The sequence below is a fragment of the Ranitomeya imitator genome, chromosome 5, assembly GCF_032444005.1.
Source record: "Ranitomeya imitator isolate aRanImi1 chromosome 5, aRanImi1.pri, whole genome shotgun sequence".
In the NCBI taxonomy this organism is placed as follows: Eukaryota; Metazoa; Chordata; class Amphibia; order Anura; family Dendrobatidae; genus Ranitomeya; species Ranitomeya imitator.
The window spans coordinates 566,558,950-566,574,351 of record NC_091286.1 but is presented as its reverse complement, the minus strand read 5'-3'; the positions used below and the strand labels follow the sequence as shown (position 1 = coordinate 566,574,351).

Genomic DNA, 15,402 nt, shown 5'->3' with positions numbered 1-15,402 from the left:
CAACTGTGGAAGCTGTGCGGCATAAAGTCCATTAGAAGTGCCCCGTACCACCCGCAAACCAATGGGTTGTGTGAACGCTTTAACGGGACGTTAAAACAACTCAATAGGACTTTTACCAGGACCTACAGGGACTGGGAGAAATTCTTGCCTCACCTCCTGTTTGCCTATCGGGAGGTGCCCCAAGAATCCACGGGGTTCTCCCCGTTCGAACTGGTATACGGGAGATGGGTAAGGGGACCCCTAGACTCAGTGCTAGAACAGTGGGAAGGGGAGGGCATCATAGAAGGGGTACCTATTGTACCCTATGTACTAGAATTCCGGGACCACCTACAGGAGCTGACCCAGGCTGTACCTAGGAACATGCAGGTGGCCCAGTGGCACCAGCGCGTATGGTACAATCAGAGGGCCAGAGAGTGCACCTTGGAAATAGGACAGAAGGTCCTGGTGTTAGAGCCCACCAGGCAGAACAAGTTCCAAGCTGCATGGCAGGGGCCCTACCAGGTAATGGGGAAAACAGCCGACACAACCTATAATGTCGCCGATTGTGACGACCCCAGGGTTATCCGCATGTTCCACGTGAATATGCTGAAGCCCTACCGGGAGCGCCCTGAAGAGGTAGTGGCCAACTGTGCACCTGAAGCAGAGGATTTAGCCGGACTTCTCTTGCCTGATGTTTTAGGGGAAAGGACTCAGTCTAAAACATGGGACCAGGTACACTTGGGTGAAGACCTAGGCCCCCAGGAGAGACGGCAAGCGGAGGAGTTGTTGAAGCAGCGACAGAGGAAGTTTTCAGGGAAACCAGGGTACACTCACCTGGCACAACACAAGGTTGAGACCCAGGATCAGACCCCCCTGTGACAACCCGCCTTCCACGTCCCTGAGTCTGTACGAGAAGGGATGCGACAAGAGATACAAGAGATGTTGCTTTTAGGGGTCATTGAAGAGTCAGATAGTCCCTGGGCATCTCCAGTAGTGTTAGTGCCCAAGAAGGATGGGACTACACGGTTTTGTGTAGACTAACGTAAGCTCAATGAGAAAACAGTGATGGATGCGTATCCCATGCCGCGTTTGGATGAGTTGTTAGACCGGCTGGCGGGGGCAAAGCATTTGACCACCATCGATCTATGCAAAGGCTACTGGCAGATTCCCCTTAGTCCTGACGCTATTCCCAAGTCGGCATTTGTCACCCCGTTTGGCTTATTCCAGTTTCGAGTTATGCCATTCGGGATGAAGAATGCCCCGGCGACCTTCCAGAGGCTGGCTGACCGGCTTCTGGATGGTCTGCAGGACTATGCTTGTGCCTACCTGGACGACATCGCCATCTACAGCGCGGCATGGGAAGATCATCTAAGTCACATAGAGACAGTATTGGACAGGATCCACAAGGCCGGAATCACCCTGAACCCCAAACAAGTGTCACGTGGCCAAAGCAGAGGTTCAGTATTTAGGGCATTGGGTGGGAAGTGGGAAACAGAGACCAGAACCAGCCAAGACTGAGGCCATAGCCAAATGGCCCACCCCATGCACTAAAACCCAGGTCATGGCATTTCTAGGGACAGCAGGGTATTACAGGAAATTTGTTCCCAATTACAGCAGCATAGCCAAGCCCCTTACTGATCTGACCCGTAAGAACCAACCCCGCCAGGTAACCTGAACCCCAGAGTGTGAGGAAGCCTTCCGCCAACTAAAGGACGCCCTCACCAATACCCCTGTATTGGCTGCACCCGATCCAGCTAAACGTTTCCTGGTTCACAGAGACGCTTCTATGTTTGGATTGGGGGCAGTACTGAGCCAAGTCGGGCCGGACGCCAAGAACACCTGGTAGCTTACCTGAGTCGGAAACTACTGCCCCGTGAAGTAAGCTATGCGTCCATCGAGAAGGAGTGCCTGGCGATAGTATGGGCACTCAAAAAGTTGCAACCATATTTGTATGGATGATAGTTTTCTCTCCTAATGGACTATAATCCCCTAGTCTGGCTTAATCGGGTCTCCGGAGACAACGCCAGATTGCTGCGGTGGAGTTTAGCCCTACAACCTCTGGACTTCACCATCCACTACAGACCCGGCAAACAAAACAATAAGACTGATGGACTAAGTCGACAAACGGAACTTGTACCAACCCCATAAACTTCGGTCATCCCCAAACCGATCCGTTAAGGATCAGACTGTGTATGCCGATCGCGTCGCTGAAAAGGGGAGCCGTGTTATGGAACCACTCAGTACTCAGAATATGTTGTGCAGTTATATGCATGTATAATAGGTTCCATGTGAGATGCATCAGCCCACAGGCTGCGCCCCTGGGCAGAGGGGACAAGATATCCCCCTTCTGTCCTCCCCCCACCTTTGTAAATCCCACAGTAAATATCGTCAGGCTCCAGCCCCCTGCGGCTATTGTAATGTATGTCTGGCCTGCCCTCTGTATCTGTGTGATATATTCTGTGTCCTGTGAATAAAGTGTTGTCAGACTGGAAATACGTGGAGAAGCAGTGATATTTTATATGCTCCCAGGTAACCAAGGAATTCCAGCCAGCGTCCTTCATTCAGACTCAAGCCAAAGCAAAGTGGACCTCCTGAAACACGGGGTGGTACTGAAAGAGGTACCCCAGCTTGGTAGACCCCGTTACACTCCGTCTCCTTCATTGCCGGCGTCTGTAAGAATTGCACTACACTCGGGTAATATCCAAGTGCAGTACGATGTTTCACACGCAACCCATAGACTTATATGGGTGTGTGCAATCCAAATTCTCATGTAATCACAGCATGATGCATTTTTAATTTTTCAGTTCATTGTCGATCTGACTGGAGTTGAAAAAACCCCAATCATAGAATAACATTGGTCTGAATCCAATCCGATCAATTTATTCGCAAGTGTGAGTTAACCCTAGAATGGTCTAACAGCTCTCTCCCAATTATTTTAGCACAAAACATGACTCCACCACCTTCTTGCTCCCGCAGCCTTGTTGAGAGAAGGGGGCCATCCACCAACCATTCTCTATTCCATCCTTCTGGACCAATTTGGATTGCATGGCATTCATCAGTAAACAATACTGTTTTAAAGTTAGCATTCATGTATGTTTGTGCCCACTACAATTGTTTCTGCTTGTGAGCACTGTTTAGGGGTGGCCAGATAGGTTTATGCACAACTGCAGCCTCTGGAGGATCCTACACCCTTGAGGTTTGCAGGACTCCTGGGCACTAGCACCTTCAAATACCTGTTTTCTTTGGTAGGTTAGCAGCTGCTCTCTTAATCTGATGTATTTGTCTGGCAGAAACCTTCTTCATTATGCCTTTATCTGTATGAACCCGTCTGTGCTCTGTATAAAGGTACCTTCACACATAACGATATTGTTAACGATATCGTTGCATTTTGTGACGTAGCAACGATATCGTTAATGAAATCGCTATGTGTGACAGCGACCAACGATCAGGCCCCTGCTGGGAGATCGTTGGTCGCTGAACAAAGTCCAGAACTTTATTTCGTCGCTGGATCTCCCGCGGACATCGCTGGATCGGCGTGTGTGACACCGATCCAGCGATGTCTTCACTGGTAACCAGGGTAAACATCGGGTAACTAAGCGCAGGACCGCGCTTAGTAACCCGATGTTTACCCTGGTTACCATCCTAAAAGTAAAAAAACAAACACTACATACTTACCTACCGCTGTCTGTCCCCGGCGCTGTGCTCTGCACTCCTCCTGTCCTGGCTGTGAGCGTCGGTCAGCCGGAAAGCAGAGCGGTGACGTCACCGCTCTGATTTCCGGCCGCTGTGCTCACACAGACAGTACAGGAGGAGTGCAGAGCAGAGCGCCGGGGACAGACAGCGGTAGGTAAGTATGTACTGTTTGTTTTTTTTACTTTTAGGATGGTAACCAGGGTAAACATCGGGTTACTAAGCGCGGCCCTGCGCTTAGTTATCCGATGTTTACCCTGGTTACCGGCATCGTTGGTCGCTGGAGAGCGGTCTGTGTGACAGCTCTCCAGCGACCAAACAGCGACGCTGCAGCGATCCGGATCGTTGTCGGTATCGCTGCAGCGTCGCTTAATGTGAAGGGGCCTTAAGCCAAACATCTCTTCACAGCACGACAATCACGCTTATGTTTTCGTGAAACATCTAATGTTTTCATACCTTGTGCTTTGCCGCTTTTCGGCAACAGAAAAATCATTTTTCTTTCCTATATTCCTTGAAACCTTTTGCCTGCTTAATAATGTGGAACGTCCTTCTTAAGAAGTTTTCAGGTAAATTGATCTCACCTGGTAAACTAATTATCACAAATGTTTGAGATTGATTTCAGTGATCCAAAGAGCCCTGAAACGCAAGACCATCCATGAGTTTATTTGAAAAACAAAAATTACATCTTTATGAAACTTAAATCAATTTTTCATAATAAGTTGGAAAGTGTTGTAAGATACCTGTGAAAAAGAATCATTAGTTTTTTTATGTCTATATTGGTAGTATCAATTAAATCTAAAAAATTATGCTAATAAAAAATGAACATATTAAAAAAATAATGTTTCAGAGTAAAGTTTAAGAAACAATGAAACAAAACAAAAACAGAATAACTCTTGTTTTTTTCTTATTCTCCATTATTGAAGTAAACCAATGCCTCCATCCTGCACATCACCTTTGGTATCATAGACATGACCTACCTGCCACCTGCACCCTGGGTCATTTCCTCTCAAATAGACTTAACATGAAACTCTTCCATCGTTCTAACCTTTGACATCTGCGTCACCTTTCACTAGTGTGTTCATCTGTACAGTCTTGTAATGAAATGTCATCTCCCATCAGTGTCAACTCTCACACCTGAGCTGTACCAGGATCACCTGCCCTAGCTGTTACTTTTTATGACCCATATCACCTGTCAAGGCTATCATCAGACACTTGACTAATCTCTCCAGCTAGATCTCTTCTCAACGACTACCTGTTATCAGTTACGTCTGGTGTCTCATTCCCCACACCTGTCACCTCTCAAATGTGTGTGTCACCTCTCTCATCTATGGCTCTATTGTAACTCGTGTTAACACTGGTAATTATAGCTAGATCCTTCAATGGCTGGAAAGGATTATAGACAAGTTGAATAAGTTCCTCTTAGTAACACATTATGAAAGTTTATTTTCAGTCCATGTATTTTTCCTCCAGGTGACAAAGGGCCTTACTGAGCAGACACCAGTATCTCTGCATCAAGTGTTGGTAGTAGTTGGAGGAAAAGTTTTAGAGGAAGAGGAGGACGAGGAGGATGAAGATGTTGATGAATCTCCTAGTACATCTCATAACTTTTCCTATTACAATCCAAAAACTAGTAAGTAAAATCTTTCCAAGGCAAACTTTAAAGGGAACCTTTTCTGCGTCGCACAAAGACACGGTGGTTGCAACCAAAGATCTCAAATTTGGACTCATCAGACCAAAGCACAGATTTCCACTGGTCTAATGTCCATTCCTTGTGTTCTTTAGCCAAACAAGTCTCTTCTGCTTGTTGCCTGTCCTTAGCAGTGGTTTCCTAACAGCTATTTTACCATGAAGTCCTGCTGTACAAAGTCTCCTCTTAACAGTTGTTGTAGAGATGTGTCTGCTGCTAGAACTGTGTGTGGCATTGACCTGGTCTCTAATCTGAGCTGCTGTTAACCTGTGATTTCTGAGGCTTATAAACTTATCCTCAGAAGCAGAGGTGACTCTTGGTCTTCCTTTCCTGGGGCGGTCCTCATGTGAGCCAGTTTGTAGCGCTTGATGGTTTTTGCCACTGCAGTTGGGAACACTTTCAAAGTTTTCCCAATTTTTTTGACTGACTGACCTTTATTTCTTAAAGTAATGATGGCCACTCGTTTTTCTTAGAATTTGTACTATGGCAAGAAAAAAGCAGCTAACAGTCTATTCAGTAGGACTATCAGCTGTGTATCCACCAGACTTCTGCACAACACAACTGATGGTCCCAATCCCATTTATAAGGTAAGAAATCCCACTTATTAAACCTAACAGGGCACACCTGTGAAGTGAAAACCATTCCCGGTGACTACCTCTTGAAGCTCATCAAGAGAATGCCAAGAGTTTGCAAAGCAGTCATCAAAGCAAAAGGTGGCTACTTTGAAGAACCTAGAATATAAGACATAATTTCAGTTGTTTCACACTCTTTTGTTAAGTATATAATTCCACGTATTAATTCATAGTTTTGATGCCTTCAGTGTGAATGTACAATTTTCATAGTCATAAAAATACAGAAAAATCTTTAAATGAGGTGTGTCCAAACTTTTGGTCTGTACTGTATATATATATCTGTTGAGTTTCTTCTGATTTATAATATGCTGGTTACAGAGTTGATTGTATTTTGAATGTAGGAGAAAATAAAGCCAATGGTGTCCTATGTCCCTGAGCTACTACATATAGTAGCAATTCCTGAACCAAATTGGCTGATGCTCTTATTGAAACCATTGGGATGAAGATTTTCACAAAAATCTGTATGATAGCTATTGTCCCTTAAACGGGTATTCTGTTGACTCTTGAGCAGCTCACAGTTCTGCAATATCCTTACATTCCTTGTTGCTTCGATGGTGGGTGCTCCTCCTTATGTAACAGTTCTGGTCAGGAGCTCTTTCTTACAACAACATATTTACAGGCTGTTAATGTTGTTATTACAATATTTAAATGTACTAGTGCATTTGAACATGCACAAAGCTCAGAAAATTAAGAGTTGAGAGTAGGAGAACTGAAAGTAAATGTAAAAGCAAGTCAATTGCAAACTTGCTTATTTTCATGTTTTCTGTAGCGCTGGCTTCTCTGCCTCCATTCCCTGGCAGAGATGCCGACTCACTCACTGCGGTGGCCCTGCAGTTCCTCACTCCTCTGCTGCTGCTGATGTCCTGGGTACGCGCAGAGCAGCCAAATCCCCAATCACTGTGCTTAAGGTGTGCGCTCCCTCCTTCTTAAAGTGGCCTTGTGCGCACTGTCCCAAAGTGTCCCCAGTCAATGAATGGGAGCTAAGTACTATTTAAGGCACCTCCACCTGCATGGAGGTGCCTGTGCAAAATTGTATTTTGTTTCTAAAACGCTTGCTAGTTCTCAGGTCTCAGTGCTCGTATCCCAGTATACCTGCACTGTATGTCAGCCTGCCTGCCTATCAGCCATGCCTGCCTGTCAGCTGTGCCTGCCTGCCAGAATTCCATTCATGCCTGTCAGTACCCGCCTGCCTGTGTGTCTGTCATGCCAGTCACTATACCAGCCATGCCAACCAATACTTGCTAAATCTACCATTCTTGCCTCCTGTCCTTTGGGGGTCAGCTGCCATCTACCCGAAGTCACTCCTGGTGTAGCACCTTTTTCCTTCTCACTCATTCCTCCTCAGATCGTGGTATCGCCAGCCACCGTATATCTGAGGTTGGACTTGGTGAGGTACCTAGTCACACCCGTCCAGGCTCTCCTTGGATCATGGCACTGTGGTTCCACCAACCAGTCCATTACATTTTCTAGGGTATGTCACATTTTCATTCTTCAGCACTGCACCACATGGTGTGGTGCACTCCTGATGTTTGACTGTTTGAACCAGTGGCATAGTTAAACCATTGGTCCGAACTGTGCAATCTTAGATTCTGCATGTTCTATCGCTGGGCTCCTTGTCTAGGATACAGAGGTGGCCAGTAACCTAGACAACGAGCAGTAAGCAATAAAATTAAAAATCTTTCCAGATGATATTTTTTTGTATAAGAGGTAAATTACAAAGTTGCTTATTTTTGCAAGCACTTTGCAATTTTACCTATTTAAGAAGACGAGACAACATCTTTATTCCACTGCCATCACCTGCTACTTATCATTCATTCAGCAGCACAGTTTTGAGACTGTTCCCAATCAAATTTATTGTACATTGTTTTTGGGAGAAACATTTTTGGATCCAGTGAATTTGTAAAAGGATTTAAAGAGAACCTGCCATCAGGTAAACAGGCACTGTAAGATTGGCGCTGATTAAATTGAGTTGAAGAAATCTGTCTTGTGGTTCTTGTTTAAACTGTGTTTGCAGTTTTGAGTTAATGAGATGCTTGTGCTTCAGGGTGGACATTTGGGTGTGTATTTTTGGGTGCACTGGCCTCATTATCATCATTTTGGGCTTAATGACAGGTCACTGAACCTGCAATGACTTGTCTCCTACTTTAAATACAGTACCTGCTCAGTTAATATTGTGGTCTTAAAAAAAATATTTCTGCAATGATGATGATGGGGCCAAAGCACCAAAAAAGATCACCCACAGGCCTGCCCGAAAGCACAAACAAATCATTAACTCAAAACTTCAAACACAGACTAAACAAGAACCACAAGATGGATTTCTTCAACCCAGGTATCATTTTATTCAGTGTAGCAGTGCCAACATTATAATGCGTGTCGTTTACGTAGCAAAATCCTGATGACAGGTTACCTTTAAATACTGACTGCTGTAAGCCACAGCACAGCGGCAGTACAGCACAATGCTATATGAACCTATACACAAAAATGATTTCTAGGCTGTATATTTGTAGAAAGAAATTCTAATATAATATTGCATACACCATAGGTTTGCCCTAGTGAGTAACAGATCTAAAAAACAAAAGGAAATTGAAGAGGTGGGAAATGTTATTTACGGTAATAAATTCTGACATAGTCTTACATTCTTTGCAGAAATGTGGATGTCACTCCCGGATTTCCCAGATTATAATAAATGGGGATTCTCGGTCACTTCACTGAATAACGATGTGTACGTCACTGGTGAGTAGAACCAACAGCAGCGATCAATACAGTGTAGTCCCCAATAGTACTTTATTAACTGCTGTTACAGTATATCCTTAACTACTTCACTTACTGTGATGGGAATTCACATTTTATAGATAGACATAATACAGTACAACAATATAGACCTATGTGCAGAATATCCAAATATATTGTTAAGATGTCAATATATATATATATATATATATATATATATATATATATATATATATATATATATACTAGATGGTGGCCCGATTCTAACGCATCGGGTATTGTAGAATATGCATGTCTATGTAGTATATTGCCCAGCCACGCAGTATATTGCCCAGCCACGTTGTATATTGCACAGCCCACGTAGTATATTGCCCATCCCCGTAGTATATTGCCCAGTGACGTAGTATATTGCCCAGCCACGTACTATACTGCCCAGCCACGTAGTATATTGCAGTCACTTAGTATATTGCCCAACCACATAGTATATTTCCCAGCCACGTAGCATATTGCCCAGTCACGTAGTATATTGCCCAGCCACGTAGTATTTTGCCCAGCGACATAGCATATTGCCCAGCCACATAGCATATTGCCCAGCCACGTAGCATATTGCCCAGCCACGTAGTATATTGCCCAGCCACATAGTATATTGCCCAGCCACATAGTATATTGCCCAGCCACGTAGTATATTGCCCAGCCACGTAGTATATTGCCCAGCGACGTAGTACATTGCCCAACCACGTAGTATATTGCCCAGTCACGTAGTATATTGCCCAGTCACGTAGTATTTTGCCCAGCGACATAGCATATTGCCCAGCCACATAGCATATTGCCCAGCCACGTAGCATATTGCCCAGCCACGTAGTATATTGCCCAGTCACGTAGTATGTTGCCCAGCCACGTAGTATATTGCCCAGCCACGTAGTATATTGCGCAGCCACGTAGTATATTGCCCAGTTACGTAGTATATTGCCTAGTGACGTAGTATATTGCACAGCCACAAAGTATATTGCCCAGTGACGTAGTATACAGCACAGAGCCACGTAGTATATTGCCCATCCCCGTAGTATATTGCCCAGCGACGTAGTATATTGCCCAGCCACGTACTATATTGCCCAGCCACGTAGTATATTGCAGTCACTTAGTATATTGCCCAACCACATAGTATATTTCCCAGCCACGTAGCATATTGCCCAGTCACGTAGTATATTGCCCAGCCACGTAGTATTTTGCCCAGCGACATAGCATATTGCCCAGCCACATAGCATATTGCCCAGCCACGTAGCATATTGCCCAGCCACGTAGTATATTGCCCAGCCACGTAGTATATTGCCCAGCCACGTAGTATATTGCCCAGCCACGTAGTATATTGCCCAGCCACGTAGTATATTGCCCAGCCACGTAGTATATTGCCCAGCGACGTAGTACATTGCCCAACCGCGTAGTATATTGCCCAGTCACGTAGTATATTGCCCAGTCACGTAGTATATTGCCCAGTCACGTAGTATTTTGCCCAGCGACATAGCATATTGCCCAGCCACATAGCATATTGCCCAGCCACGTAGCATATTGCCCAGCCACGTAGTATATTGCCCAGTCACGTAGTATGTTGCCCAGCCACGTAGTATATTGCCCAGCCACGTAGTATATTGCGCAGCCACGTAGTATATTGCCCAGTTACGTAGTATATTGCCCAGTTACGTAGTATATTGCCCAGTTACGTAGTATATTGCCTAGTGACGTAGTATATTGCACAGCCACAAAGTATATTGCCCAGTGACGTAGTATACAGCACAGAGCCACGTAGTATATTGCACAGCGAAGTAGTATATAGCACAGAGCCACGTAGTATATTGGCCAGTCTCGTACTATATTGCCCAGCTACGTAGTATATTGCCCAGCTAGGTTTGTCACAGTTTAAAAAATAAAAAGTAAACATATACTCACCTTTCCGAGGGTCCCTTGTAGTCCACGGCAGGGTTGGTATGAGCGCAGGACCTGTGATGACGTTGCGGTCACATGACCGTGACATCATGGCAGGTCTTTCTAGCGCAGGCGCGCAGGGCCTGTGATGACGTCGCGGTCACATGACCGTGACGTCATGGCAGGTCCTTCTCCCATACCATCTTTGCCACCGGAACCTGCAACGGAAGATGACGGCCGGCGCGAGCGACTACGGAGGGTGAGTATAGCAGGTTTTTGTTTTTTTTTATTATTTTTAACATTACATTTTTTTCTATTGATGCCGCATAGGCAGTGTCAATAGTAAAAAGTTGGGGACACACAGGGTTAATAGCGGCGGTAACGGAGTGCGTTACCCGTGGCATAACGCAGTCCGTTACCGCCGGCATTAACCCTGTGTTAGCGGTGACCGGAGGGGAGTATACGGACGACAGGCACTGACTGCGGGGAGTAAGGAGCGGCCATTTTCTTCCGGACTATGCCCGTCGCTGATTGGTCATGGCAGCCATGACAGGCAGCTGGCGAGACCAATCAGCGAATGAATAACCGTGACAGACAGACAGAAGGACAGACGGAAGTGACCCTTAGACAATTATATAGTATATATATATATGTATATATATATATATACAGTGGGGCAAAAAAGTATTTAGTCAGTCAGCAATAGTGCAAGTTCCACCACTTAAAAAGATGAGAGGCGTCTGTAATTTACATCATAGGTAGACCTCAACTATGGGAGACAAACTGAGAAAAAAAAATCCAGAAAATCACATTGTCTGTTTTTTTAACATTTTATTTGCATATTATTGTGGAAAATAAGTATTTGGTCAGAAACAAAATTTCATCTCAATACTTTGTAATATATCCTTTGTTGGCAATGACAGAGGTCAAACGTTTTCTGTAAGTCTTCACAAGGTTGCCACACACTGTTGTTGGTATGTTGGCCCATTCCTCCATGCAGATCTCCTCTAGAGCAGTGATGTTTTTGGCTTTTCGCTTGGCAACACGGACTTTCAACTCCCTCCAAAGGTTTTCTATAGGGTTGAGATCTGGAGACTGGCTAGGCCACTCCAGGACCTTGAAATGATTCTTACGAAGCCACTCCTTCGTTGCCCTGGTGGTGTGCTTTGGATCATTATCATGTTGAAAGACCCAGCCACGTTTCATCTTCAATACCCTTGCTGATGGAAGGAGGTTTGCACTCAAAATCTCACGATACATGGCCCCATTCATTCTTTCATGTACCCCGATCAGTCGTCCTGGCCCCTTTGCAGAGAAACAGCCCCAAAGCATGATGTTTCCACCACCATGCTTTACAGTAGGTATGGTGTTTGATGGATGCAACTCGGTATTCTTTTTCCTCCAAACACGACAAGTTGTGTTTCTACCAAACAGTTCCAGTTTGGTTTCATCAGACCATAGGACATTCTCCCAAAACTCCTCTGGATCATCCAAATGCTCTCTAGCAAACTTCAGACGGGCCCGGACATGTACTGGCTTAAGCAGTGGGACACGTCTGGCACTGCAGGATCTGAGTCCATGGTGGCGTAGTGTGTTACTTATGGTAGGCCTTGTTACATTGGTCCCAGCTCTCTGCAGTTCATTCACTAGGTCCCCCCGCATGGTTCTGGGATTTTTGCTCACCGTTCTTGTGATCATTCTGACCCCACGGGGTGGGATTTTGCGTGGAGCCCCAGATCGAGGGAGATTATCAGTGGTCTTGTATGTCTTCCATTTTCTAATTATTGCTCCCACTGTTGATTTCTTCACTCCAAGCTGGTTGACTATTGCAGATTCAGTCTTCCCAGCCTGGTGCAGGGCTACAATTTTGTTTCTGGTGTCCTTTGACAGCTCTTTGGTCTTCACCATAGTGGAGTTTGGAGTCAGACTGTTTGAGGGTGTGCACAGGTGTCTTTTTATACTGATAACAAGTTTAAACAGGTGCCATTACTACAGGTAATGAGTGGAGGAAAGAGGAGACTCTTAAAGAAGAAGTTACAGGTCTGTGAGAGCCAGAAATCTTGATTGTTTGTTTCTGACCAAATACTTATTTTCCACCATAATATGCAAATAAAATGATAAAAAAACAGACAATGTGATTTTCTGGATTTTTTTTTCTCAGTTTGTCTCCCATAGTTGAGGTCTACCTATGATGTAAATTACAGACGCCTCTCATATTTTTAAGTGGTGGAACTTGCACTATTGCTGACTGACTAAATACTTTTTTGCCCCACTGTATATATATACATATACACAGTTAGGTCCATATATATTTGGACAGAGACAACATTTTTCTAATTTTGGTTATAGACATTACCACAATGAATTTTAAACAAAACAATTTAGATGCAGTTGAAGTTGAGACTTTTAGCTTTCATTTAAGGGTATCCACATTAAAATTGGATGAGGGGTTTAGGAGTTTCAGCTCCTTAACATGTGCCACCCTGTTTTTAAAGGGACCACAAGTAATTGGACAATTGACTCCAAGGCTATTTCATGGACAGGTGTGGGCCATCCCTTCGTTATGTCATTCTCAATTAAGCAGATAAAAGGTCTGGAGTTGATTTGAGGTGTGGTGCTTGCATTTGGAAGGTTTTGCTGTGAAGTAAACATGAGGTCAAAGGAGCTCTCCATGCAGGGGAAAGAAGCCATCCTTAAGCTTTGAAAACAGAAAAAACCCATCCGAGAAATTGCTACAATATTAGGAGTGGCAAAATCTACAATTTGGTACATCCTGAGAAAGAAAGAAAGCACTGGTGAACTCATCAATGCAAAGAGACCTGGGCGCCCACGGAAGGCAACAGTGGTGGATGATCGCAGAATAATTTCCAGGATGAAGAGAAACCCCTTCACAACAGCCAACCAAGTGACTAAAGGTACCGTCACACTAAGCGACGCTGCAGCGATACCGACAACGATCCGGATCGCTGCAGCGTCGCTGTTTGGTCGCTGGAGAGCTGTCACACAGACAGCTCTCCAGCGACCAACGATCCCGAGGTCCCCGGTAACCAGGGTAAACATCGGGTTACTAAGCGCAGGGCCGCGCTTAGTAACCCGATGTTTACCCTGGTTACCATCCTAAAAGTAAAAAAACAAACGCTTCATACTTACCTACCGCTGTCTGTCCTCGGCGCTCTGCTTCTCTGGTCTAGCTGTGAGCGCCGGGCAGCCGGAAAGCAGAGCGGTGACGTCACCGCTCTGCTTTCCGGCTGCTGTGCTCACAGCCAGACCAGAGAAGCAGAGCGCCGAGGACAGACAGCGGTAGGTAAGTATGTAGCGTTTGTTTTTTTACTTTTAGGATGGTAACCAGGGTAAACATCGGGTTACTAAGCGCGACCCTGCGCTTAGTTACCCGATGTTTACCCTGGTTACCAGCGAAGACATCGCTGAATCGGTGTCACGCACGCCGATTCAGCGATGTCTACGGGGAGTCCAGCGACCAAATAAAGTTCTGGACTTTCTTCCCCGACCAGCGACAGCACAGCAGGGGCCTGATCGCTGCTGTCTGTCACACTGGACGATATCGCTAGCGAGGACGCTGCAACGTCACGGATCGCTAGCGATATCGTCTAGTGTGACAGTACCTTAACACTCTCCAGGAGGTCGGCGTATCAATATCCAAATCTACCATAAAGAGAAGGCTGCATGAAAGTAAATACAGAGGGTTCACTGCACGGTGCAAGCCACTCATTAGCATCAAGAATAAAAAGGCTAGACTGGACTTTGCTAAAAAACATCTAAAAAAGCCAGCACAGTTCTGGAATAACATTTTTTGGACAGATGAAACCAAGATCAACCTCTACCAGAATGATGGAAAGAGAAAAGTATGGCGAAGGCGTGGTACAGCTCATGATCCAAAGCATACCACATCATCTGTAAAACACGGCGGAGGCAGTGTGATGGCTTGGGCATGCATGGCTGCCAGTGGCACTGGGTCACTAGTGTTTATTGATGATGTGACACAGGACAGAAGCAGCCGAATGAATTCTGAGGTATTCAGAAACATACTGTGTGCTCAGATCCAGCCAAATGCAGCCAAACTGATTGGTGGTCATTTTATACTACAGATGGACAATGACCCAAAACATAAAGCCAAAGCAACCCAGGAGTTTATTAAAGCAAAGAAGTGGAATATTCTTGAATGGCCAAGTCAGTCACCTGATCTCAACCCAATTGAGCATGCATTTCACTTGTTAAAGACTAAACTTCACACAGAAAGGCCCACAAACAAACAGCAACTGAAAACCACTGTAGTGTAGGCCGGGCAGAACATCAAAAAGGAGGAAACACAGCGTCTGGTGATGTCCATGAGTTCAAGACTTCAGAAAGTCATTGCCAACAAAGGGTTTTCAACCAAGTACTAAAAATGAACATTTTATTTAAAATTATTGAATCTGTCCAATTACTTTTGGTCCCTTTAAAACATGGGTGGCACATGTTAAGGAGCTGAAACTCCTAAACCCTTCATCCAATTTTAATGTGGATACCCTCAAATGAAAGCTGAAAGTCTGTACTTCAACTGCATCTGAATTGTTTTGTTTAAAATTCATTGTGGTAATGTCTATAACCAAAATTAGAAAAATGTTGTCTCTGTCCAAATATATATGGACCTAACTGTATATACACAGTTGTGTAAAAAGTGGTTGCCCCTTTCCCGATTTCCTACTCCTTTGCATGTTTATCACACTTCAATGTTTCAGATCACCAAACACATTTAAATATCAG

At 44.9% G+C, this 15,402-nt stretch overlaps 1 protein-coding gene across 1 annotated transcript in view; it reads left to right on the top strand.

Moving 5' to 3' along the window:
- KLHL30 (kelch like family member 30) overlaps positions 1-15,402 on the top strand; it is a 114,794-nt gene that overhangs the window by 72,819 nt on the left and 26,573 nt on the right. Inside the window, exons 3-4 of the mRNA XM_069727745.1 lie at positions 5,140-5,299; positions 8,635-8,721. Of these exons, the coding sequence (XP_069583846.1) occupies positions 5,140-5,299; positions 8,635-8,721 (247 nt within the window). The remainder of the gene's footprint in view (positions 1-5,139; positions 5,300-8,634; positions 8,722-15,402) is intronic.